Source organism: Calypte anna, chromosome 6, assembly GCF_003957555.1.
Source record: "Calypte anna isolate BGI_N300 chromosome 6, bCalAnn1_v1.p, whole genome shotgun sequence".
In the NCBI taxonomy this organism is placed as follows: Eukaryota; Metazoa; Chordata; class Aves; order Apodiformes; family Trochilidae; genus Calypte; species Calypte anna.
In genome coordinates, this window is record NC_044252.1 from 12111770 (window position 1) to 12139466 (window position 27697).

At 38.2% G+C, this 27697-nt stretch overlaps 1 protein-coding gene across 2 annotated transcripts; it reads right to left on the reverse strand.

The window, feature by feature from the left end:
- Positions 1–223: 223 nt before the first annotated feature.
- On the reverse strand, positions 224–27009 carry RUFY2 (RUN and FYVE domain containing 2). Of its 2 annotated transcripts, XM_030453060.1 has the most exons (18): positions 26927–27009; positions 23927–24100; positions 23291–23408; positions 21032–21133; positions 19750–19873; positions 17805–17866; positions 17388–17453; positions 15537–15606; positions 14386–14487; positions 13538–13654; positions 12805–12972; positions 11283–11380; positions 7800–7919; positions 5886–6015; positions 5257–5351; positions 3466–3514; positions 2444–2521; positions 224–1601 (listed from the first exon to the last, which is right to left on the reverse strand). In XM_030453060.1, exons 1-18 carry the CDS (start codon positions 26928–26930, stop codon positions 1458–1460), a joined length of 1821 nt encoding a protein of 606 aa, XP_030308920.1. In that variant the 5' UTR covers positions 26931–27009; the 3' UTR covers positions 224–1457. The 2 variants fall into 2 exon arrangements, with proteins under 2 accessions (XP_030308920.1, XP_030308922.1); XM_030453062.1 differs by lacking the exons at positions 224–1601; positions 2444–2521; positions 3466–3514; ... (1 more) ...; positions 5886–6015; positions 7800–7919 and adding an exon at positions 10325–10433.
- Positions 27010–27697: the final 688 nt, after the last annotated feature.

A 27697-nucleotide genomic window follows, 5' to 3' on the forward strand; every position in this document is an offset into this window, starting at 1 on the left:
TTTCAGAGGGCACCTGAGCAGCACTGGGTTTGTTGTGTTCATTAGCAGGGCAACTCCCCACTCCCCAACACCTGCAAAGACTCCTTTATAAGCAACTGAACAAGTCATAATCAAATCCTCAAAATACTTTGAATGACAAATTGAAATAAAGTGACATTGTTCACATAGGTAAGTTGCAGATCAATTAAATTTATTTCTTCCAAAAGCTATTTACAGATTTACAAGTGCTTGTTTTGTATTTTACAAAAAGTTACATTAGTTAATTTAAAAAACATTTTTCTTTACAAAAGCTATGCAAGCAACTACATTGAGGTGTTGAAAAGAACAGCTGTATTAGCTTCCAGAATAACTAGATGCTTATCTTCAAAAGACAAAGCTAAGCTAAACAAAGTGCAAGAACAAATCAAAGATCTGTTTAAAGCCTCCCTTCTCCTGTCAATAAGAACAGTCCAAGCCTGTAACTGAAGGAACTACTGAGCCAATAATTCTGCTGCCAGTTTGTCAGTGCTGACCAGAGAGCAGGGACCATGGCAAGACCCCACCCTGAGCAGCTCAAGGGAAGAGGGTGGGTTGGTTCTAGGGCAGTGACATAGAAGGGAGGACTGTTTATCAAAAGATGTATTTGCACTTGCCTACAGGAAGAATAAGGATTTACATTCCAGCAGAAGTGATCACGGAATATCAGTGTGATGAGGTGTACTCAGAAGTGGTTTAGGAACAAACTCTGAAAGTTTGAGAAAGATGATGACAAAAAAAGGCAGAACCTTATGGTCCAACACAGGCAGCACAGAAAGTATGTGGTCCCCAGCATTTAATACTAATCTGTCTTGCAGTTTGTTACCTGTCCCCCCCTTACACCTGTGACTAAAGAGTTATCAGTGCAATATTCTTGAATGTAAAAAATCTTGGTAATACAGTATTTGGTAATAACTTACAGGACCATTGAATTAATTGCATTACTTTTTAAAAATACAACTTCAAACTAACTACCACACTGTTTTCCTTCACAGCAGTGTATCACAGGCACGTTTCTGTAGCAGAATTAGGGTGTACTTTTTGCAGACTAGCCTGTAAAAGCAGGTAAGCTTCATCTCTGTCAAGATCATACTGACTAGGGTACTCATCAAATGCATGTTAACACCGAGTCTCCTCTATAACCTGCTCTGCTTCCTCCAAAATACCTTCTGATCCAGAAGAAATAGTCTTTTTTTAGACTAAGAATGTCATCTGTATTTTTAATATGTGCACTTTCTGTCTTTAGGTCCCATTTTCTCTGTTTGTTTCAAAGGGAAGCAGACAAGTAACTCCTCCACGGAACCTTAAAAACAACACAACTTTAGACTGCTTACCTGAAATTATGGAAATCGTGCTGTACATTCTTTAGTTGGTTTTGTTTTTGTTTATTTGTAAAGGATTAGCTGAATACCAGAAGGTAATAAATATCTTGTACAATGTTTTTATGGCACATTAGAAGAGCACCTCTGTATAAGTATTGCATGGCAGGAATCACAGACTCGAACAGGCTTTGGGGAAGAAGGCAGAGGCAGCTCGTTGTCAGAACAGGCATTACAGAAGATCTCACCACAGTTTCTACAATGATGCTAAATAATGGGTAGAAGAGGGGGTGAAAGGGAAAAAAATTACATTTTACAATGAAAATATACTTGGGTAATTGGATACTGATGAACAATATGCACAGAGCAGTCTGAAATGTGATTCCTTCCACTTCTTTGGTCTGTGCATGGAATCAGGTTTCAATAGATAAATCATCTAAAGCCCTATCTATGATCCAGTCCCAGGTAGATGGTGTAAGACAGCAGATATATATATATATGGCTTATGTCTCTCTCTCTCTCTATATATATATATGTATATGTACACACAAACATATATACACGCATATATAAATGCTTTGCAAATTTCTTTCAGTCCCTGGAACACGAATGCACTCTGCTACACAGAAATATAAGCAATGACATTCAAGAGAGTCAATGATTCTGTTGGGCAGTTAATTGGGATTTAACCCAAAAAAAGGTAAAATAAAAATTCCTGCATACACTAATAAGGCATGGAAATTAACATCACATTTTTACTTTACAATGAAAATTAACTCCTAAATTCTTAGCCTATTGTATTTAAAATTGCCATAAGAAGACTTCCACATGTCAAATTTAAACACTGCCAGAGCTGACAAGCACTGGAGATGATGACTCCACAAAGTAGGTTGAGTAATTTTAGGTAAGCTCCACTGTGGTGCTTCACCAAAAGGCAATGTTGAAATTAGGGCCCAGCTGCACTGTACATATCAAAGAACTAAAAAGACATCTCAAAACTAATTATGCATTCATCTGATCATTGACATTTCATGCTGCACCTCTAAGGCAATGGTGTTTTTCTCATAATATATGTAAGCAAGCTGGAAGAAATTTCATTAGAGTTTTACCTTCCTTTTGGAAAGAGAAAATTCCTTTTCACATAACTTGCAATGTGTAGCCTCTTTGTCCTTCAACCAAACCTGGCCCTGGAGAAAAAAATTATAAAATCTATATGTATCTGATGAACTTAACTTTGGGTTCCAGGGGACAAAAAAACCCAATGTAAGTCTATTGACTGCCTGAACTGCTTAAGCCCCGAGACCAGTATAATGTCACAGAGACACTCAAAAGCATTTTAAGAATGCTCCAAAACACTGCAAAAACTTAAGACACAAGGCAGAGCAGGTGCAAAGAGCTCCAAGCAGTAAAGCTGGGCAATGGCTGAGCTGGGAAAAGGAGAAAGGTATCCAAATCTCATTGGATCCTATCTCCCCATTCATCACACAGGAACAGTCCCCAAGACATAAGGAAGCAAAAAACCCACAGGACACTCTCAAGGGTTGTTAATTTTCCCCTATTTAAACCGTGACACTAAACCAATTATTAAACACAGGAATCTGCTCAAGAAAACCATTTCATACACCTTTTCTTGGACTGAAATAATTTGCAACGTGACATCCCACACGACTGAATATGTGGGGACATCATCTCTGTTCTCAGGTGCTCCCTGCATAACTCTTAAAAGTTCCAACCTTCCCAATATTGCAGACCATATGTTACCAAGCATTGGTGCAACAAGTTTACTTAATCCCTAGGATGATAAAATATTTATTAACCACTGAGACTTAGCACATAATTTAAACTCAGTTGGCTACAAACTCTGTCCCAAGTATACTCTAAGATACAGCTGGGTGTCCCACTGCAAGATAAGTACCCAAAGACATAGCTGTACATCAAACAAGAAAAATTAAAAGCAATTGAGTATCTTTTTCTTCCATGAGGTTACAGGGATTCTGTGGTTCCCACCCACTGCAGGAAGTCATGGAATGACTCATCTGAATAGCTGCTGTTGGAGAGAATTCTTACAAAGTATTTCAAAGGGAACAGTTAAAATAAAAAAGGGTTTCTCTCTTCTCCAAATACTACTAACCTGCAATGCTTTGTTCGCTTCTTTTATATCTTCTATTTTCAGCTTTGATCTAAAAAATAAGAATGCTATTTCAAACTTCTACATTGTCAGTTAGGGTCTAACAACTTGAAAAATTGCAACTATCTTAAAAATAGTAAGCAAATTACTCTGAACTTTAAGTTAGTATTATAGCAGCAAGCAGGAGATGCAATCAGTATCATGCCTTGCTGTACTAAGCACTGCACAATGACAAGCATCCTTTGAATGGCTGTAAATTTACTTGGGGTTATGTGGCAAAAGAAATTTGTACCAGCACAAAGCATTGGCACAAAACCAGAATTTATATGGACTTGTACAAACCACATTATGTCTTTATAGAGAAACCAACCTCCCCACAGCCAACCTGTGCCAATCCACTCACGATATTCTATACAGCATGAAAAGTCCACACTACTCACAGCAAAGCTACTCAGAAGACAGAGCTCATCAAATGAAATTTTAACAACATATAAGAAAAGCTGTGCTCACACCTTATTGTTCACTATTGCCTGAAGGGGTTTCCATGAGGTAATCCCTCAACTCCTCAACAGACCTGGCAACAATGGCCTATATTTGTCATAGAGAGAATCTTCATTTTTTCAAAGATCCAGAATCCATGAACACGCATCCTCACTTAAAAGTAAGCACAGTCCTGCTGGAGCCAGAGCAGTTGTGTTCTACTTGCAGTTCCTCTTTGAGAATGTCACAACACACAAACCCATCAAATGTTTTCAACCCAAAAACTCCTAATGCCCCTGGCCCCATTAATTAAAGTAGGATTTGTTGTTCAGAACAAATTATCCATGATTTCATAGCTAGCCCACCAGCCAAAACCAAAAATTAACAGATCTGGATTAACTAGACCCATTTATTTTTAATAACTAGTCAGGTAATATTTTTATGTACAGTATAATTCACATGACCACCATCTTAATATTTTTCTTATTTCAAGTTTATATGTGTCCTGGTTTGGACCAGGATAAAGGTGGTTTTCTGTTTCTGTGCTTTTGTTTTCAGCTGAGCCTCTTTAAGTAGTTGCATTTGCTGAGGTTAACAGTAAGTTTCTCAGACAGTGTGTGTGCTTTTAGAACTGATAATACTTGATGTTTATAGTTACTGCTAGAGACTGGTATGCAGGGCCAAGGACACTGATCAGCTCTGCATGAAAACATTTTACCGTCCAGGAGGATACAGAGGTCCCACCAGAGCCCTCCTTTAGGGAGGATCAGACAAGATAGATGCCAGAATTGACCAAACAGAGTATTCCATCCCATATACGTCACACTCAGTATAAATTTGAGGCATCACGTGGGCCGAGCCTGATCTTTTCCTGCTTCCCTTCCTCCCCGGCATCCTGGAAGGATCCTGTCCGTTTGTCTGCCTGTGGTCCTAATCCGTGCCAGCCCATATCTGTGTGTTCCTGCCTCCGGTTCCCGACTGCTGCCGACTCCAGGAGTCCAGCCTGGACTTTCCCAGGGCTGCCCTATAGCCTCGGTGGTGACGTGAGAGTTATTGGGGGAAAGGGGGGAGGAATGTGGTTTCCATTTTCCTGTATATTTGTATATATTTAGTAATTTTACCTATTTATCACTACTGTTTCATTAAAGTTGTGTAGTTTAGTTTCCAACTCATAAGTCTCTCTCCCTTATTCTCTCTCCTTTCTTCATCGAGGGGAGAGAGAGATTAAAGAGAGCGTCTGTTATTCGGTTTAATTGCCGGGCCAGTGTTAAACCGTGACAATATGACAAAAATAATAATGAAAAATTAAATTACTCGCTCAGCTTGGATGCCAGTTCTTGGAGTGCAGCTTCTTGGTCTTCACATATCCTTTTCAGTTGCTTGTTCTTTTCCTGAAGTTGAAGGAACTCCTTAAAACAAAACCAAAACAAACAAACAAGCCCATTGTATTTGCCTGTTGCCTAGAACACAGCTACCCAGAGCTGATCTTACTGAGAAAGCCATCTGAATGAATGGTTCATCACACACTCTATTAAAATAGACTCCCAAATCCAAACTGAACAGCAACAACAGGATTAAACTCTCTTAAGAGTTTCATCGAAGACATGAAGCATTTTTGCTTAAAACCAGTGACTGCAGAGATCAACAACACTACATAGCCATGTGTACCAAGTCAGAGAGAAACTGAAGCACTTTCTGGCCCACAACAAGAAGACAGAGTTTTCACTACAATAAAGGAAAACGCAACACTGCGTTCTGACCTAAAGACTAAGTGGGGAGTGAGTGAAAAAAAAACAAAACCCAATCTTTTCTTCTTACTCTGTTAGAATACATTAGTCTAATATTTTTATCTACATCTAGAAATTCTTTAAAAAACATTCTAAGTCTATCTAACTTTGCAGTCAATTTTTAAACTAGGATACACGTTTTACTGCAGAATTTACTTTTTTAAGGTTAATTATTTCTTGGGTCTCTGTTCTCAGATGAGAAACAGTTTCCTTTTCCTTTTGAAGATCATCCTCTAAGGTTTGCCGCCACTCTTTTTCTATCTTCAAATCCGTTTCCAGCTGAAGCCTAGAATATGCAAAACAAACAAACAAACAAAAAAAATCACTGTGCAAAGGAGTATCATTTTCAGAAAACAAGAACCAGGTTTTTTCGGGGTGTAATATGCTATTATAATAACAAAGGAATTATCAAGGTATATGCTTTCTAAAACAGAACTAAGGTATCAATATTCTACTATTTTAGACATTGTTGTAATAAATAAAACAAAACACGTAGATGCTTCTAAAAAGTAATTTATTTAAAGAACCAAGAATATGGCATAAATTTGAAGAGCTGATCTTAGTAATAAATGAGCAAGAGAACATAAACCACACAATTCTGAAGTATTTTTAAGATACACATAAGGCAAGGCCCCCCCTTTACCCTTACATAGCTTGCTCCTGGTCTAAAACAAACCAAGCAGCCACGCTGCCACTGATGATGCAGACGATGACTGTGTGTATTTCTGGTGCTCATAAAAGTTGTTTACTATTATACCCTTAGATGTGGTATATCCTTCTATTTTAGGCTAAGACTTATGGCATTTTTGACAGAATTGAAAATAAATGAGGGAGGATTGGCAATAACTATTTTTATTGAGCTTTTCACATAGCTGAGGTTCAACATCAAGGGGGATCTATATGCTATTATTTTAAGTAAAGTTCAGTTCCAGGGAATTAAGGCTACTCTGATGGAAGACCCAACTCTAGCTAGAATTTTACTACTGGCTTCATGGAAGGGTTGGTGTTTAGATGGCTACAGAGGAACTGAAGGATGGAAGCACACTGCTCAACCTTCTAGACCTAAACTGTGCCAACGCAATAAAGGAGGAAAAAATCTGAGTAGTCATGCAAGGCTTTTGATGGAAAACATGTATTGACATTAATTTTCCTGTTTTAAAACCAAACCATTTTTAAAGGAAAGACTTACATTTTGGGACACTACCTCAGCATCTGGTTGGAAAAGATCAGAAGGGAACATGACCTTGAGGTTTCAGAATTGCGGATTTCTAAGGCTGGGATCTGAACTGTTCTTTTGCCAAAATCTGCAAACTGTGGTAGTAAAGTGAACATTTGTCATGAGAGTTAAACAAGTTTATTTACATTCAGAGTTGTAAGAGAGGCAGGGTGGGCTAATAATTGGATTGGAAACCATTAATTTTTAAGCCCAGGTCCCTGCTGTGCCACAGATTTGCACTGTCTTAAATAATTTACTTGTTATCTTTCCACACAAGGAAAACACCTGCCCTCACATAGAGCTTTTTACACTACATGTTTATTTAAATCAGTACAGAAGGATTTGGCAGAATAATGGGTAGAGGGATGGTTTTTATATTACTTTTTAATATTTATTATTCCACTGAATTTTTATTTTTTATTTCCTGCACAGAGGTTAAGTTAAACCACTTCTACCTTAATATTAGGCCTGATCAATTCTTATGCCATTTCTGTTTAAGTTTATACTACTACAAACTTGTGGACTTTGTTAAAAGCGTGTGTTTTAACTACCATATTTCCCCTCACTTATATTAATTTCCTCATGAATTAAGCTGGCACTTTTAAACAAAGAATAATGCTGGTCTTCCCTCTTCTTTCAAGCTGCACACAATTTCAGAGGCTCTCAGAGGTAGCCTGACTTCTTGGAGGGGCATATTTTCTTCTACTTTGCCAGTACCTAACATGAAGATCTTTAATACCTACATTCTACTCAAAGACACTGACCAATAACCAGCCCATATGGAGACACAGGACATACAGCAGTATAGAATGTTGACTGATACATATTTATCCAAAGAGAAAAGATTTACTTACAGCTGTTTCTCCTTCTGGGAAAATTCTTTCTGCAGACTTTCAGATTTATTCACATATTCCTGTTTATGTTTCTCATCCTCCGCCTCAGCCTCCATTTGAGCCTTCTCTGCTTGCTGCAATCTGGTGTAATTCAAATCAACTTTGGGTAAAACTGAAGCTAGAACTAGGGTGTAGAGGGTGAAGAAGACAAATAAAAGAAAAATGGGGAAATAGAAACATTTCTAAATAAAAACAAAGCTTGGGGGAAAATCACAAACTCAAACGAGAAATCCATACAATGCCTAGAGAACTAGCTCCTGCTTTGTTCATACAGTAAGAGAGTAATCACTGTAAGTAGTGACTGGTTTATTTTATGCTCAAGAACAGATGCCAAAGCACAATGATACATATTTTAGAATTGAAGCATATACCCTAATGCTTTTTTTTGCCTTTAGGTTATGTTCCTGGGTTACTTTTAGAAGCTTTTTTTTCCTCCAAATAAATCCTGTAGAAGTACTTAGTTTGTACTAATCACCTATTAAGACAGGGCAGAGCATGTGCTGTGCAAAAGCAGCTCAAAAAAACTCAAGCATAAGGCTGAATACAGAGCACTGCAATCAGACAGCAAAAAAGCTCAACTGGCCTAATACAGGACAACACACCCTGTCAAGGTCCCACTACATTTATAGAACTACCTCAACTACAGCATATTATTAAATTAATTTAAATAATATGTATTAAAATTAATGCATTCTTACACTGGTTAAAATTGCTCCATAATATAGACAAAATAAATAAAGCCAATTAATCAAGTATCTGAGGGACTGGGTTTTTTTATTTAATCTTTCCTTGCTGAATGCCAGGGGTTAGTTTCTGCTTCAGCTAGCACTCCCCTTGAAATCCATCAGTTAATCGTGGTTCCTCTCTGCCTTGTCACCTGATAAGTCCAAAAGAAAGATGGATGTAACTTGGCAAAAGTAAAGTAAATGGAACTTCTGTTGTATCCTGGCTACACCTGTCTTGATGAAAAAGCTGGAGAGTAAAAGAGCCTGTAAAACACCACTGAATGTCCCCGCCTGCTCGGCTGTGTTTAGCAAAATGGTTTCAAGAACCTCCCAGGGTATGTGGTGGGAGAAATCTGTGACAGTCTCTCTCCATGCTTGATTTCTCACTTCCAGCACTTAGCTGGATGAAGAGTAACTCACAACTCTCAATGTCAGATAAAAAAGATATGAAGTCAGCCTTGTCTGCTTTAATTTGTCACACCACTTTGTGCTTCTACTGATGAAGCTCTACCAGCAGGAGTTTCCAAAAGTTGCCAGTAAACGAGTGAAAAATGACTGGAATTGAACTACCTTATTAAGTGTAGACTACCTCATTCAACCATACCATCTGTTTAAAGAATGTTCTAAACCACATTTCTAATTGGAGTGCAGAGAGGGCAAAAATACATATGGAAAAGAGACTACTGGGGAAAAAGCAGGGTCAATTAGCTGGGCAGAAAAAGCTGAATGAAGTTACACAGGGCATTAACACCAAAACCCTATTTCTGCACTGCAGACAAGCAGCAATTCAATGCAGAAGTACGAGTTGTGGTTGCCTGATGATGTGTAGAGGAAGGGAAAATGGGTTGCACAAAGCCACCAGTTGTGATTACTGTGTAGACAAAGGTGCAGACAAGCAAAATCCTTAGCTGGGAAACAAGTTAAACAAGTTCATGATCTGGGCACTGAAAGTCAATCCTATTTATCACTACAACTTCCACTCCAGCTATCCACTTCCACACTGACTACCCTGGTGCAGCTGTGCCAGGCAGGAGTCCCAGCTACAAAACTGGCTAGAGCATGCTGCTCTTCCTGTCTGGAGCTCCATCAATGTCAAGGCTCCAAACACCTTTTTAAATCTGTGAAAATATTTTACCCTGCATTGCATTAGCAAAATGGAATTGTGCTTTAGCTGTTTTATCCCCAAACCCTTGAACATGTATGTTGACACCCACCCTCCTTTTTATTCTGACAGAGCACTCAGCCCCCCATGCCCCAAACTCCTGTCATGCTGTTTGTGAAAACAGTGCTAGTTACAACCAAAAAAAAGCAACAGAGAGCACAGTTTTGGGATAAATACAGCCTTAAACTGAAAGGAACAAGAAAGGGAGAAGGGAAATATTAGTCACAAGGGCTAACTTTTAAATCTATTGGTACTATAACAGGAAAAAAATCACTAGATTAAAAACAAATGTCATAAAAATGTACAAAGTAAAGATAGCTGACTTACATTAAAATAAACTTTGACATTTAAGTGATTAAATAGCATTATAAAACTAGCTTACATTTGCTTAATAATAGTGCAATAATTTTAATTTTTTCAATTTTTTTAAAGGGGTAAAGTGAGATCGGAGATGATGTTCTCTCAGAAAACAGAACTCAGCTACGATCTGTTACAGTGCAGGATTTCTAATACCACTTTACATCTTAAATCATAATTTTAAAATTCTTAAGGTGTATTTTGTCAGTAATTATTTAAACACAACAGATCTGGAGGAGCTTTCAGAATGATATATCTTTGACAAGTTTATACTGGTGCTGAGCTTCATTGCTGGCACATTTGACAAATGACATTGCAATAGTCCTAGTTTGAGTTAACAGATCTTTGTCACTTCATGAATGCAGTGGACAAAAATCAAAGACAGATGAAGGCAGCAAAATAGTAAAAACAAAAATTGGGATAGAGGATAAAAAGAAAAAGAAAAAAGAGGAAAAAAGGATGTCAATAAAAGAATATTCATGTCACTGTTTTTTAAATACATAACCATGTTTTTCATAACCAGATTTAAATGAAAAGAAAAAGATATGTCAAACATCAACATGACAGGGCTTATGGATATGTCATATTTTACAATTATAAAGATCAGTGTTGCATATAGGCCACCAAATTAAAACATGAATCACATTTTAATATTATTTAATACATGCAGTCTAACAATAATGTAAATTCATGAACAGGAATTCTAGTCTTTCATTTTTCAGCCTTTCAATGTAACAAGTTATTACACCACTGAAAATAAATGGTACTTCTGAAGCAACAGACAACACTTTTAAGAGCTTCAGAAAATACAGCAGTAATCCATGAAGGCATTAAATGTTTATATTAAGCTCATGCTTAAGTATAAGCAAGATTAATGCTTCGGTTTCTACTGCATTTCATTCAGGTAGGAAAAAAAAAAAGGTACTAATGAAACATGATTTTGAAACAGCTTAAAAACCTTTTGCCCAAAAGCTTAGGATCAGAAGAAAGAGGAGGAAGAAAAATGAAAGATTAACTTTGCATTTTAAATAAGCATATTTGTTAAAAAGAAAACATATCAAGCCATAAAGCACTAGTTAAAGCTTCAGAAAGCTTTTTAAAATTTTCTAGTTGGAAGCTACATTTCAGTGGCAGCTGTGTAGAAATGTAGTAAAATATGAGGGGATGGAGAAATAAAGAAAACCAAAGATGGACCTGTACCTTTGTTCTAGTTGTTTCATAGCTGCATTAATTTGATTGGTTTTATCCTCTAGCCGATCAATTATTTCATTCTTTTCTTTCATAGCATCATCAGAAACCTGTGTTAACAATGAAGCAGGTGTACATTATACTGTTAGCTCATGGGTTGGTTTGGGGGTTTTTTCTTCAATATATGAAGAAAAAAGTATTCAAATAGCTTCAGGTTTTGAATCTTTGTAAACATCCCTGTCTAAAAATCTGCAGTTGACAGTGCTTAAAATTTTACACCTAGCAAATTTTTAGTTTTATACTTTGAAAGTGTAGATGCTATTTAATAAGTATACATGTTTCATTTGGGTTACTCTTCTTAATTACTAATTTTCAAGTCAACCTTAATTCACTGATTATCTCTGTAAGTAGCCCATCAAAACCTTACCAATAAAGAACTAAGATGCTTAATCCTGGAAATCCCTAAGGCTCTCCAACTCTTATCAAACTACCATGCACACCTAAAAATCTTTTACCAGTTTTACTAACACATTTCACAACTCTGATTGCTTGCAGAGCTGTAACTACTGCAGCTTAAAGATATAAATGAAAGGTAGAGCATTATTCTTGTTATAGAGATTAACACTATCAACTCAGCAGAGACTGGGCATGTCTGAACACCCTTACACTGCCCAGGAAGGGTCTGAATGTCCTTAAGTGAAACCAGTGTTACCCATGGTCCCCAGAAGTACAACTTAAAAAGAAAACCAATTCTAACACACCAAAGAACATTCACTTCTTATTTTTCTTTCCAGCTGTATTTATATTTCTCTTCCTCTGGTCCAGTTTCCTCACAGCTGCGGGTGGAAGAGTAGCATCCCTCTTTGTCCATCAACTCAATTATCTCTCTGCAGCAACCTAATTTTTCCCCTTCTTCTGACACAGGCTTGACTGGTCTCTTGTGCTGTTTTTTATTATTTTTTTCCATAAATCAAACTTACATTCTGCTTAAGACACTGTTAAACTTCCCTATTGTTTGATCATTTTACTGAATATTTGGTCTCTGAAACCTATGTTCTTCCAAAAAAGCATGGCATTGCTGAAGATTTTCTTAATGTGTTCAGAGATATGGGGAAAAAAAAACCCCAACAAACTGAAACCACAGCTTGGTTTTCCAAATGCCCTTGGAAGGTCAGATCTGCTCTTTAACTCCAGTATGTGCCTACATTCTCTTGGTATTTTTAAAACAATTTAGGCCAAAAAGTGTCATTATCACTAGATAAATTATTACTCTCTTTACTCCATATAGCATGGTACTAGATCATGATCTCCTGCCCTTTTCTTCTCTAAACCCAGTAACATTAAGGATTTAAGAATTGCTCTGTGTGAAATCATGCTTGCATCAGTAGCACTCCAAAACAACAATCTGACCTAAAAAGTGGAAAGAAACCAAAAAATAAGGAAACAGTAGTATCTAACTAAACCAAATGGTAATGGACCTCTCTCACTCTAATCAAAATTGTCTCATTAGCTTAACTGCAGACTGTTTCTTTACCTGAAGCTTTTGGTACATTTCCATGTTAATTGCTTTAACTTCATCAAGCTGCTGTCTAAGGCCTATGAGGGTATCCTGCTTCTCGTGGATGTCCTTCTCCAGCAACTTCATGGCAAGCTCTATCTCATGCTTCATGCTAACTTGAACCACGAGTTCATTCTCCATATCCTATAAAACACAAAACCAATGCAACATAAGAGCCTTTAAATAACTATGCAACATTTCATTTCTGTTTTGGAAAAGACAAGAGCTAACTCTAACAGAGCAGCAGCATTGCCTACTTCACCACTTCAGAAACTCTGCCCTTCTTTAATATAGCAAATTTTCTACTAAATAAATATTACATTCATGTACTTTGTGACTTATGCCTTCTCTTAACTTTGGGAGGAGACACCTCACATTTTAAGAATTTACCCCTTCAGTATTGCATAAACAGTTGCCCAAGTATTACTTAGAAAAATAGGACTAAAGGTTTTCTATTTTTGCAAGATTTACTACACATACAGAGCACCTGGTATTGCCAACAGCTTACTTAAAATTCCTCAAAGAAAATGTGTTTTCTTCACTGTGCTTTAGCAACACTGTTACAGAAATATTGATGCATTGATTGCTCTGTTAAAAACCCCTTTTAATTACAGGCTCTTCAGAAAAGGCAACTTAAGGCAGCATCTAAGCTCAGCAAAACCAGAAATGTTTCTATACTGACACTGTCAATGTTTTCCAGATTACTTACTTGTCGAAGCTGTGATTCTTCTCGAAGCTGTCTCCGAGCTTCATTGTACATTTCATCTAAACCCTGCCTGGAGTGTTTGTATGTCTGAAGTTCTGCTTCAACATCCACTTTAGTTGCCTACAAAAATGTAAGAGAATCTATCTTCATCACAAGTTCAGCAGTTAATAGCATGAGTTTAACATTTGTGAGGAAAAAAAAAAAAGCTTAAAATACATTCTCCAAGCACAGGAGAAAAGGAAAGGGCTGTTTCTGCTATGTGGTGATCAGTTTTATAATGAGAACTGAGTAAATCTAGCAAAATAATAATGCAGTGTCCTTCAGTTAGTACTGAGCAATCCTAATGCCTGCTTAACCTGTGGTTTTAACAATTATCCATACAACACATCCAAGAAGTTACATAGGGAGCTACAAATAACACCTTAAAAAGTTCAGCAACCATATGCATTACTACAAATGACATTTCACACCACTAGATAGGACAGAATAACCAGTGTGACAATTAAAACACACAGAAGTTCAACACAATTTTCAGATAACAATGCCTTAAGTGATCTTAAATATAGCTTGCAGCTTAAAGAAAAAAAGAGAAGAAAAAAAAGAATTCAAGTAAAAATGCTATAAAACGTGCATATAGTTAAAAAACAAACAAACAAATAATCTAGGTGTCCTATAATTTTGATATCTTTATGTGATTATGAAGTCTCCCAGATCCAACAGGTACTTTTCCCTAGTAAGTGTTGGTTTAGATTTGGCCTAACTACTGATTACTTCAAGCTGCAATGTAAAAACATCTGAATGGCAATGAATCACACAACATTACTATGTTAAATATTGCAAAAAGTGCATACTTCTAGATGATGCTGTGTCTTCATTAAAATAAGAGTATTTTCACTCCTTAATTGATGGTTTTCCTCCTGAAGTTTAATTATATTGTTTTTGGCTATTGCTAGCTGGAAAAAAAGAAAAAAGAAAGAAAAGTAGCGTGAATACTTTTGTGAGCAGAAATAAAGAAAAAACATTCTAATGAATGTAATTCCAAGACATTCTCTGCCCTGTTCTTGCAGTCTACAAAACAGAAGCTTAATTCTTATTATAGAAAACACAGAGCTCTTGTTTTATTAATGAGTAGTTTTCATTGTATATTCATTTAATTGATATTATTTCCAGTCTAGCAAAGAATAGGTTTTCTTCTCATTGTTTCATTATGACTTAAGGATCCTCAATTCCCTTTGCTCAACTTAAATTTTTTCTTTCAGTTTAGATTAAAATATATCCCGTTTTGTTCTTTTTTATGACATCTTAATATATCATATGGAGCTGAAGCCTTGTGAAGAAACCACAATACTCTGAGAATGAACAGAATGAGTGTTCTCCCTCTGTCCAGATCCATTAACACCCAGAGTGACCTAGCTATCCCTTTAACAACTGAATTTATTTTTCCACTTCATTTACTATTTATCAAGTGGCTCAAACTACAAAATGTTGTGCTCTCTCTTATAAAGCTAAATATACTGGAATATAGTCAAGAATCAAAGATAACTGAAAATACAGGATCTAAATACAAAACCAGAGACAGAAAAGTCTAAAAACTATACATAAGCATATGGTAAATAAGCAAGAAACAATCCTTTGACTGAAACTGAGAACAGTAACAAAAATTGCTTGCTGAACTACTTTCTTCGTCTCTGTAGAACTGGTGTCATCCATTACAGACTAGTCATCTGCACAAAATCAGACTGACAGCTGGCATTAAGAAAGGTTTCTCTTCTGGTTTTGTCCAAAGTGGGAAACTGCAATATTCTACAGAATGCATTTACTGATGCTGCAGGCTGCCTCGGCAAGCTGACCTCAAATCCCTGCAGCTACTGCACCTTTTCTTCAAGCCAAAATAAAGGTATCTGAATATACTATACAGTACTCACCTAGATTAAAATAATATAAGTGCATTTAGAAAAACCCTGAGAGTAAATAATATCTACTGTACATTATTAAATAATACCTCTTCGATCAGTTTAGTGTTTGATTTCTCTAGTGAATCAACTCTTGCATGTAGACTACTAACTGTGCTACTGAAAAAGAAAAAGACAAAACATTATTCAAAATTACATCCAAACTCATTCAACCAAGCTCAAAAGCTTTAATGCAAGGTACAGTGACTAGTGGTCAAGGCTAAAAGGTCTGCTCACATTATTTGACATCTTCCAAAATACAAGAAAATAAGTAAGTTTCCTTTGCTGAACATTTATATACTCCCAAAGTCACCTCTGTTACTCAAACTCCTGGCTGGGTGTGACTTTATCTCCCTTTCCTTTATCCTCACAACTATATTGTATCTAAATTTTTAATGAGTTCCCTTAATAGACAGTTTACTATCTTATTGTTTGTTTTTTTTTTCTCCCTTGTAATGAAACCATTACCCAGGATCTCTTCCAAAATCTATTCCTTCTAAAAATTATTTGCTTCACATTTTTTGAGGTTTATTCTCAGGCAACCTCTTTCTTGATCCTTCTTGACTTCATTTATAAGTCTTGTCAGGACCTCACTCACTTTAATTACTCTGTGTGTGTCTTTTTTTAATCATACCAAACCATGGCCTTCTCCATTACGTGACTACCTATTATCTGCTGTAAACACAATTTTTGGGCTGCACTTAACACACAGGAAAAAACCGATTCAGTAAACACTGTTCACTGTCCACATATTTCTCCTGTGTTGTCCTCAGAAGCTACCAATTCGTTAAGAATGGTGAGGTAGAGAAGATCAATGTATTTCAGGATATATATGGAAAGGAACAGCTGACCTGAAATAAAATAGAAGAGCTGTTGAACCATTGGTTTGCAAGTAAGTACACGCATAAACCAGTGTAGAAGAACTTCCTTCACCCACGGAAGCTCACCTGAATAAACAACAGCTATCATCACACAAACACCACTATTCTTCATTGTGACAGCTTCTTTCTCCTCCTCAACTTATTTTCATTTGGCTGATATTTGACACACTCATATATACTGAAGGTTTCTGCCAGAAACTCAGTGTAGAATATGTTTACCCCAACAATACCCATATAGTAAATAATGAGCAAGATTACCAGCATTACAAATGAAAACCTAAAATTAAATTTCAAAAAGGAATCAAGGGAAGATCAGCTATACTACAGAACCTACAGACGTTCTGTAGTGCTCTGTAGTAGCTCTGTAGTGCTCTACGGGTTTGTTGTTTGGTTTTCTTTCTTTGTTAGGTCTTTGCACTGTTTAACTTTGTCCACTACTCCTCAGAGAATCACAGGTACTTTTCCTCTATTTGTACAGTAACAAACCCGGTAGCAGACTAAGTTTGCTCCATCCAGCAAAATATTTTCCTGAAAATAGCTTCTAGAGGAACCACAACATACAATGTGTAAATAGTTTCCAGCAAGCAATGAACCTATTCAGTTTTGGTCCTAGGATAAATGTTTTGAAAGGCAAAGAAACAAAAATATGTGGATTCACCCAAAACACTCAATCATCCTTTTTGAAACTGTTAAATAGAATGCGGTTAAGATCTGTATCAAGCTTTTCATTCCTGTGAAGTTATGAACTGTGAGGACCTTGATCTGTTTTGGCCTGCTGTTTTTATTTTCTTTGAAGAATCAAGGCTATAACTGTAAAAAACAAAAGCATGAAAACTGAGACTTCCTAAGTTTCTCCATAAGAGTGTATTCTTTCCAACCTCACAACACTCTCAGTCTAAAATAAGGAATTTGCACCCCTTTCTTTGAAGTTCTCTCTCACAAAGCTGAGGTAAAAATGGCATTAGGAGGTGTTTTACCTGTAAGTCTGGACAGGCATGCATACTTCAAAGTAATACTTACTTCAGTTGTCTGTTTAGTTCTTCCACATAATTCTTTTGGTCCAAAATTGCAGCAATCTGTACATTTCTAAAGCAAGCACATAATAACATTAGTTTTAACAAAATAAGGTAGTGAACTATGTGCTGAAAACATATACATATCTATCCATCATATGCAAATGTCCATCTTAGTTGTGTTTTTTAAAAAGAAATTAAGAAACTTCGCCTCACAATCATGAAGTCAATAATATGTGTTGTGACATCGGTGAGAGAGAAAAAAACCCAATGCTTTAACTGCACACTATTTCTCTACATGACATTTAAGAACACATACAGTCTCAAGAGAAGAAGGATGTTTATTTCCTCTGCCATATTTCTGGTTCTTTAAAACACCCATCAAGAAATCATTTGCAAAGAAATAAAAATGGTGACAACATACCTTTCCTTACCCCCGATGTCATCATCACTCTTTAAATACATGGAGAAATCAATCACCCCAACCTAGGGGAAAACAAATGTACACAATTCCATATCACACAAGTAAGCTACTGTTGATACTCACAGCTTTGTACCTACATCATTACTAGAACCCCAGTTACATCAGCTTTTGTAACATTAGTTTAATATTACCCAGAAGCTCAAAAAACTGAACCACAACATTTTAAATATGATTTTTTAATATTTTTGTAAGTATAGTCTCATGTATTTGTTAAGCATTAAGTTACTTTGGAACAAAATTAGCAATGTGCCTCATACCACATCCCATGAACATTACTTCTTGTGGCCTAGCTAAGAGTTTGTAGGAAGACTTTTATTTTGGGAATTATCAAATATTACACAACCCTATCACTAACTGAGCAGACCTGTGATAATTTGCCTGTAGTGTTTCACCTGATTTCCTACCACAGCACATCTCCCAAGCTTACGTGTCCCCAGCATTTAGCTTTTTGATATTCCTTGCCAAATAACACTTGCCAGGTATGGGGAGGTATGGGGAGGTATGATATCTCAGGTATGACAACTCAACTGCATTCTTTTTTTCCAATCTTTTAAACCTGAATCTAATTACTGTATTTTCTATTCAACCATCATTTAATAATACATAAATAACATCAGCATGAGTTCTGCTTCCAGCTCCATTAACGAAACTCTAAAAAAGTAATTAACCCTTTTTGCTTTACTAAATCCCTTCCTTTTTTGGCTCTAGCAATAAAGTATTGCAATATCTCTGATCTTCTGCTTTCTTTTTGAGCTCCCTTAAGCTTTTTAATACAAGTAACTTGCTAAATCTAACATTTCCTTGGTTTGCACAGTGCTCTCATGTCAAGTTTCCTATGATGGCCTTCCACTTATTCTAGTCTGTATCTTATTAAAATGCTACTTCTATAAAAGTTAGTTTGTTTTAATTCTCACTGTTTTCACCATTGAAAAGCATTCTTCTAACATACCAAAACTATGGTATTTTATATCAAGTTTTAATTCCCCTCATACAGCCACCAAGTAACCTAGATAACAAATGTGTGGCTAGCAATAGCTTCTGTGTTTATAATACACACATTATTCTCAATACTAAGAAAAGCACATTAATAAGTTTCCTATCATTACAGGCTTTTCAATGTTCCATCTTCTGGTTTGCAAGTTCAGTGCTTAAAACATTAGAGAGTAACTAGAATTAAAGCCAAAGACAAGTTAACTTTATGTTTCACATTCTCTGCAACAGAAATTGCTTTTTCACCAAATACATGCTGAAATACAGTAATTAATCACTTCAACTGTTACAATTCTTTTCCACCAGGATGCCAGACAAAAACAATTAGGACTGAATACAGCCTACATTGACTCATAAATACTTGTTCATCTATCTAAAATGATTCAGGCAAGATTTTCTCAGAAAAGATCAGAGGTTAAAGTCAAAGCACTCTGCAAAGGAGGAAGTCTTGTTTTGCAGACTGAAAGCAGTTACCCTCTTGGATGGTATTCTATTACACGATGTGAAGCAAGTTTTTTTTCAAGTCCTTGAAATACTACTATTACGTTCCAGAACAACAATAAATTTACCAAGTGGGATAAACTGATCATGGGACTGTATTTCTCCCACAAAGGAGAAGGATAAGTTAAGCAACTAAAAACTCTGCATTGCTACTATTGCATTTATTTGAGAACAAAGCATAAAACTTTACTCCTGCTGTCTGACAATTACCAATATCTCAAGGTCTGACACAACTGATCTTGAGGTTAATGCAACAAACCCCACTGGAGCTGGATCCCACCATAAGCCATCTCTCATAAGATTTCTAACGAGTCACAATTCCATAGTAACAAAATTCACCATACATACAAATTTTATTGATTTCATGTACATAAGTTTATCTGTATTGACTTACTTGTGAATCTAGGTCTTCTCCCTTCACACACAGGTTAGCATCTATCACATTTAACCCAACTAATAGCCCAACAATAACTGCTCCTTCCTCCTCCATCATTAGTGCATGATACTCATAAAATTCACTGTTAAGGAAGAAAATTGCATCTTATTGGTATATTCAGTATATTTACATGTAATAAATTAATAATAAGCTACATCTATTGCTCTTATTTTAGCCTTACTTCAACAACTTTAAATAGGAACTGGGTCAACCCATACTTTCACCTCTTAAATATTTTAGAAATGAAAGTGCATTGTTTGTTTTAGAGACAAAGATACAAGCAAATATACTATCTTTGGCTCCAGAAATCTGAGCCACAAAGCTGACGGAGTGCTGGGGTATCTAGGAGGCAAGACTTTTTGTCTTCTAAAAAATACCACAACAGATGGATGTTAGGCCACATTGAGTCAGAGAATTCTTATGTTGCTAAGAAATACTAGAGAATACAAAAAACCAAAATTGTAAAAAATTTACCTTGTGTGAAAAAAGATCTGGACTTTAATGACCACATGCTTGAAATTAAAGAAGCCATGTAAGAGGTTAAATGGCTAAGAGAAGACAAATGGAGAGAAATGGAAAGGATGGAAGTGCTAAGTTTTAAGTAAAACAGAACATCAACACTTATTTCCTCCTCCTTACACTTTTAAAATAAAGTTTTAGAATCTATGAAGCAAACTGTGCTTTCAGTGAAAAAGTCCATAGCTGTCTAACACTGTCATTCTGACATACCAGCATTATGTAGGCATACAAGAAGTCTTAAAATGTGTATAGGTTATAGAACTAAAATTAAGATTACATGAAATGAAGATTTTTTTCATTTGTGGTTCAACTACCCCATCAGAAAGGATAATTTACACTAGAAGAGAGCAAGGCCAGTTTTAGAACTGTGAAAAGCAAGTTCAAAGCAATCATCCTCCATGCAATGGTAGCTCAGAAAGAAACCATGCATATGGTAGGGGTGAATTAATCTACTCTCCAGAAGTTTCTAGCCCATATTCTGCATGGCAGAGGAACACAGCACAAGCCCTTCCTCATCACCCTCATCTATAAGAGAACAGTCAGGCATGTTGCAGAAGGCAGCCCTACATGGTGGGGAAGAAACATCTCTTTAGCCACCAGCTGGCCCTCAATCTTGACAAGGCAGCAGTGTTTGGTCCCTGTACCCTGAGGACTGGGGGAGACTTATTTTTTTTTCAGGAGACTAAACCTCTAAAAATAAACTATAAACAAAACTGTTTACCTGAGAAGATCTCTCTGAATGATTAAACAGCGAAGGTAGTCGGCCATTTTCTTCTGCATCAGTGCTAACCGTAACCAGGCCCGGGCACGGCCCAGTGGTGTTCTGAAAAAAAGGGCACAAAGTCAAACAGTTCCAAATGAACAATGAATCCATTTACTCACTGTTTAAACATTTTATCAGTCTACTGGTACAACAACTGGTATTTCTGAAAGGGCATTTTTAATTATTAGCTGAGCAATGCAGTCCAGGAAGCCATAATGTCTAGGCTTTGACTCCCTGCTTTGGGAAAACCACAGAATGGTTTGGGTTGGAAAGGATGTTCAAGACCATCAAGATCCAACCCCCCCTGATGGGCAAGGGCATCTCCCACTGGACCAGGTTGCTCAAGGCTTCATCCAACCTGGCCTTAAACACTTCCAGGGATAGGGCATCAACAACCTCCCTAAGCAACCTATTCCAGGGTCTTACTACCCTCACAGTAAAGACTTTTTCCTAGTATCTACCCTAAATCTACCCCTACTGGTTTTATAACCATTATCCCTTGTCCTCTCACTATGCTCTCTAGTGAAAAGCCCCTCCCCAGCCTCCTGTAGGCCCCCTTCATGTACTGAAAGGCTGCTACAAGGTTTGCCCAGAGCCTTCTCTTCTCCAGGCTGAATAGCCCCAACTCTCTCAGCCTGTCTTCATAACAGAGGTGCTCCAGCCCTCTGATCATCTTTGTGGCCCAACTCTGGACCTTCCCCAGCAGGTCCAGATCTTTTCTGTGCTAGGAGCTCCAAAACTGTACACACTATTCCAGATGTGGTCTCACAAGAGCAGAGCAGAGGGACTGAATCATCTCCCTTGCCCCGCTGGCCATACTTCTTTTGATGGAGCTCGGGAAGCTGTTGGTCTTCTGGGCTGCAAGCACACACACTGGTGGCTCATGGCAAGCTTCTCATCTACTACCACCCCCAAAGTCCTTTTCCTCACGGCTGCTCTCTATCCATTTGCTCCCCCGACTGTTTTTGTGTCTGGTTCATCAACCAAGCTGAGCTTGGGAGCAGCTCCTGGAAATAACAGAAACTGACATAGAACAAGAGCCAGACAGTTAAATTAACCATTTTGCTCAGGGAGTGAAAATATGCAACTTTCTACACAGTTGTACTTCCATGTGCTTTGCTCTCACACAGTACATGGCTAGCAGCACAGAAAAAGGTTATAAGAGTTCTCCCGTTTTCCTGTAAGTACCTTCTTAATCTAACAGTTCCTGTAAAGATAATCTTGAAAATCCTTTTTCTAGCTGAAGTAAAACTGCAACAATTCAGACTCCTATCTGAAACTTGCTTGTAAAGTCTTCAGAGGAACTGTGAGGAAGGTAATCAAAAGTCCACTACAACTTGCCTTCCCAACCCCATTCTCTGGGTCTACACAACACATACTGACTTCTAGCTTTAGCTCATACTTGTTTACAAGTGCAGTGGTATCTTTGAAAGACAATTCAAAAAAGATTAAAACGTATGCAACTAGCAGACATTAATACCTAACAACTTCAACTGGGGCATTTAGATTCTCCTCTTCTAGTGCTTGCACACTTAGAAGTTGTAAGCACATAAATTTAAAAAACCACAACCTCAAAACCTGCATGCTATATCAGGACAGATAGAGTGTAGTACACTTGGCTAACAGTATTATTTGAACTGGCCTGATACAAGAACAAGGAATAATTTATATACATATATGCTTTAGATAAAGTTATAAATTATAATCCTTCTGCTGCCACCAACCACGATGTAACCTGATCCTTCTGGAATTTAATACACAGCCAGTTACAAAGCTAAATACAAGAGCAGAGTGCAGAGGAATAGGAGGAGCATGTATTTGCATTTGAGAAGGATACTACACACAAAAATGTGAAAAACTGACAAATACATTCCCCTTCAGTATGTTATCCTCTGTCTTAATACAGCTTTTTGCTGACTAGACTCATGTTTGCTGCAGTTCTAGACTGCAAACTGATATACAACCTGTTTGGTTTTGTTCATCATTCAGAATTATTTTTTTTTCCCAGAAACATCAGAAAAGAACATAAAAGTATTTTTTAACTGTTTTGTGCAGAACACAAAAAGCTAGCAAGATATATTTGTATCTCTGTACTCTGCCCCAAATCATGTGCTGACTGTTCAAAGGCTTGATTAATGCCAAATGAAATCATGAGACATCTATAGATTCTCAATCAGGTCCTCTATTTTCTTGCTGTATTTTACCAAAACTACTTACTTGAGACCAGGCAAATCTCTGACACTTGCTGCTATTTCCTCAGCTTCTGGATATAATTTCTCCACAAGTTCCAGAGGACCCCAGATAGTTTTATTGTAGCTTAGAAAGGACTTTCTCACTGGAAAAAGAAAAATTAAGTAATTGAATTAATTTAAGTCATTGGAGAAGCTTCCTCCAAAAGAGCTGGCTTGAGAAAAGGTTTACCTACTGAGCCTAGACTTCCAGGTAACAGACAGCTTTGACACTGGTCAGTTTACCAGTATCTTGCCAAAGCCACTTTCCAAATTAGTTTGCTGTGAACCTAAAATTGCTCTGCTACAACAAAATAATATAAGAAGAATGACTAGCTAAAAATCTGAGCTACACACACACACACACATATATATGCAGTTGTAGTAATCCCTAGACCACTTACAATAAATGATATACAAAAGCAAAAGCTGGTAAATGCAAAAACACATGTTGTGAAGTATTAATAAATAGTAATTATAAAAGGTGATGATTTACGTATTTTATGTATTTTCTTCACTTCTTGAAACAACATTAACATAGGATTTTTTACATGCTTTCAGGAAAGGAAAGAAGAAAAATGGCATGTTTGGGATGAAAAACATGTAGCTGTAACAATTACCACACCTTTAAGGCCATGCTTCAGGCAGTGCTCCATGACAACAAAGAACTGCTGCAAAGGTGGGTAGTCAGAATCCAGAGTGCGGCCAAAGCTCAAAGCTGATTCAATGAGTCCTTTTATACTCAATTTAGCCATGTTCAGTAAATTTGCTCTTTCTACAGCTGTAGGGTCCTTCACAGCTAAGACAATAAAGAAAAAAAAACAACAAACGTTACGGTTCAAGTTTTAGAAAAGATGCAAAATAATAAAATGCTTTATGGACACCTTGTTTAAGCAAAAACTTAACTTAATATAGATAAAGTCAAGGGAATGATTTCATATTATAAAGCACTGAAGCATCCACTCCAAATAACAGCCTTTCAGATCTTACCTTGTTTTAACAGATGAATGAAACAACAGGGTTGTAAATTACAGTTCACAGTTACTGTGATGTCTCAGTACAGTCTTGGAAGCAGTCAGTAACTGGAAATTAACTTGGGCATCAATGCTGCACTCAGAAGCTCTGCTGCACAACAGCAATGAGTGCTCTGACCAGAATATCAAAGCAGCATTCCTATTAATGTAGGTATCTACTTGGTATATTACAGTATACCATCAGAAAGAGACATTATACTTCTTTAAAATGATGGCTCTCTGCTGCAGTCTTAATTTCACAGTGACTTAAACACATGCTCTCTTTAGGCTGTGCAGCCAGCCAGTAAAGCAGGAGCAGTTTCAGGAAAATACTACATATTAGATACTGAAACTTCACTTTCCTATGTATACTTTCCTACAAAATATTTTGTATATCAGAAAGCTTCAGAACTGAAGGTTTTGCCTTATTTTTTTAATTGTAATCTTACAAGATGTAAACTACAAAAAACCCCATAGCTTTTAAAAATTATCTCAATCTGACAGGATGGACAAGGTTCCTCTTAGAGCACCTGCTACTGAAAACCTGAGCTTTGGGAGATTCTTATTTTCATTTGTGATGAAGCAGTTCAAAATTAAGGCCATCTTCTATTTTGCCAACCTGACACAGAGACAAAACACCCCTTTGTTTATCCACCATGATCAAAGTGACTTGGAAAAAAAATCTGGTTTTTTTCTGCAATTAAATCTAAGAAATTATATAGAAAACAAATTTAAAACACAGATTTTTTTCTAAGATACTTAGACACAGTTATCAAAATATCTATACAGATTCCTGTGTGTAAAACATTGTGAGCCCCTGCCTCTGCAAATCTGAAAAATGATATGTGACCTTATCTCTTTGCACATCAGAAAGCATAAAGAACTGTATACCTTTAAAAAAAAACACAAAGAAAATCCAAATCATTGTAATAGTTGGATACTTTCTCATTTCTTCAAACAGAAGTGAAATTACTTGTCTCATTGCTTGCATACCAGAGTTTTAAATATTTAGGTGCTAGCTAGCAGAAACTTTGAAAATTACTAATTTTCTGTGTTCCTGTCTGTAAGATATCAAATTACCCTATAGCCATACAACGTAATCAACCACAGGATAAAAAAAAAAAACAAAACAAAAAAAACAAACAAAAACAAAACAAAAAAAACACACAAGATAAACACATTATTAAGATGATGTTTCCAACATAACCTTAAAGACTACCTTTATAGTCTTTCAATTTACCAGTATTTGAACAGCAAACACTGAAAGATTACAGAAAACACAGCAGACAATTAGCAACAGTGTTCTGACAAAAATTTACCTGGTTACCAGTCACAGCTCACCAGTTTGTCTCCTGACACCTCTCCTGCTGCCAGCTCAGCCACCGGGGACTTAACCAACCCTACCAAGAGCAGCATCAGTGACTGCCCCTTTCTGGGAGAGATGGAGACTAGCAACAACAAGAGCATTTCTGTTGGTAAAGCTCACATCAGGCCTCCTGCTTCTTTACTGGTTTAGCTACTGACCATACCAAATGCATAAGTTATTGTAGAGCAAGCCTGGTTCGAGTCAGACTCCAGGGGAACAGCTCTCCCTTGCCCAATTCAAACCTATTTCCCCAAAGGCATCTTACAAATTCCTTTTCCAGGTGACCTCACTTTGACTTTCGCAGCTGATTCTCCCCACAGACAGACTTCCACATGTAGTGTCCTTTTAACTGTCAGCTTTCTTCCCTGGTCTTTTTGAGGCAGAAATAAATTTTAGGCCTGTTGTAACACTCAGTCTACCTACACAGACCTATTCTTTTTTTCAACCTGCTTTTTAAAAAAGAGCAAGACTTAGAGTTTCACATAGCACGTTTTCTAGCAGCTGCTGCCCAGGGATCCTACGGGGCAGACTGTGCATGAGCAGTGCCAAACGAGCTAGAAGGGTTCTGTGGAGCTGTTCTCACCCCAGAGCAGCAGCCCCCAGAGACACGGGTGTCTGTCAGGCGGCACTGGTGTTGCCGGCCCCTCCAGAGCCTGAGCAGCACGGCCCGGCCCAGGCGGCAATACTCGCATACAACACTCGCATACAATATCCGGATACAACACTCGCATACAATATTCCTTCTCCCGTCTCTGCACGGACGAACAGCCTAAACCCTTCCAGCAAACAGCATTTGTGTACAAAAGAAAAAAAAAAAAAAAACAACAACCCAAGCGCGTAGTGGCTACGACTAGAGGCTGAGCGAGGTCCCTGCCACCGAGAGCTAGCAGAACACGAGTGTTTTCCTCCACAACCCCCTCATCCTCCCCACGGCACGGTCCCCCAGCACAACCCTCGTTTTCCGAGAGCGCCGGCCGCTCCTCCCAGGCACAGGGCGGGAGACCCGCCAGCACCCGCCCCCATCACCGGCCAACACACCGCGGGGCCGGAGGCCGCCTCCGACGCCGGGCCGGCACCGTCGCCACCCGGCAAGGCCGCGCACCGCCCCCAGCCCCGTTCCTGCCGCCGCGGACATTTTCTGCCCGTGCCGGCGACGCCGCAACGCGGCTCGCAGCCGTTACCCGCGGGCGGCTGCCGCAGACCCTCGCCTCCCCCGGCCCCCGGGGGTCCCGCCGCCGCCGCTCACCCATGGCTGGAGCGGAGAAGCCGCCGCCTCAGCCGCTCCCTGCCGGCACCGCGGCTCCTCCCGTCCCACCGCTGCCTGGGCCCGGCCCCACCGCCCAACGGCGCCCCCGGCGGCGGGAGGACCCGCCCCCGGCCCAGCCCCTGTGTCCCCGCCCGCCCAGGCGGTTTCTTTCCTATCGCGACATCCCCGGTGCGCCGGGGTGAGGCTACGGGTGCACTGCTACAGCCCGCCCCCTGAGGGCGGAGGGCGCGGGGCTGGGCGGCTGGGAGAGGGCGGTAGCTCGGCTGGGAGCCGCATTGCCGAAAACAGAACCAGGAGTGTCCAGGCAGGTGAACTTCAGGTTACCCTACCCCCCTCTTGTGACCAAAAGCGTCAATCTTTAACATTTATTCCAAATACTATTTCTTAATACTGTGAATCTAGAAAAAGCTTTGAGTAGCGTGCTTGGAATTAAAGTCGCTCTTTCCAAAACCACAGCTGTCTCCCTGACATGACTAAGCTTTAATTTTAAAAGACGCCCAAATTTGAAACTCATCAGAAAACTGAAAAAAGACGGCAGGTTGTTGCTGCAGAGGTTGGAGGTGCTTAACACCAAGGGCACTGCTGTCATATACAGCAGGAATTCTGCTGAGGTTTACCACACCCTCAGCACTACCCTGCACTTTGCTTAATAGTTATTCTAAATCAGCCTCTGTCCTCTCCCATTCTTAGGGAAGGCTGCAGAACAAAAAGCTGTGCTTCACCTCGCCCAGTGTCAGAGGCTACATGCAA

What these genes read in the sequence shown, in the direction of transcription:
- RUFY2 (XM_030453060.1), bottom strand. An exon ending in GAGAAGACCTAGATTCACAA is followed by an intron (nt 17,867 to 19,749) that starts GTAAGTCAATAC and finishes GTTTTCCCCTAG; the next exon opens with GTTGGGGTGATTGATTTCTC. An exon ending in AAGCGAACAAAGCATTGCAG is followed by an intron (nt 2,522 to 3,465) that starts GTTAGTAGTATT and finishes TTTTTTCTCCAG; the next exon opens with GGCCAGGTTTGGTTGAAGGA.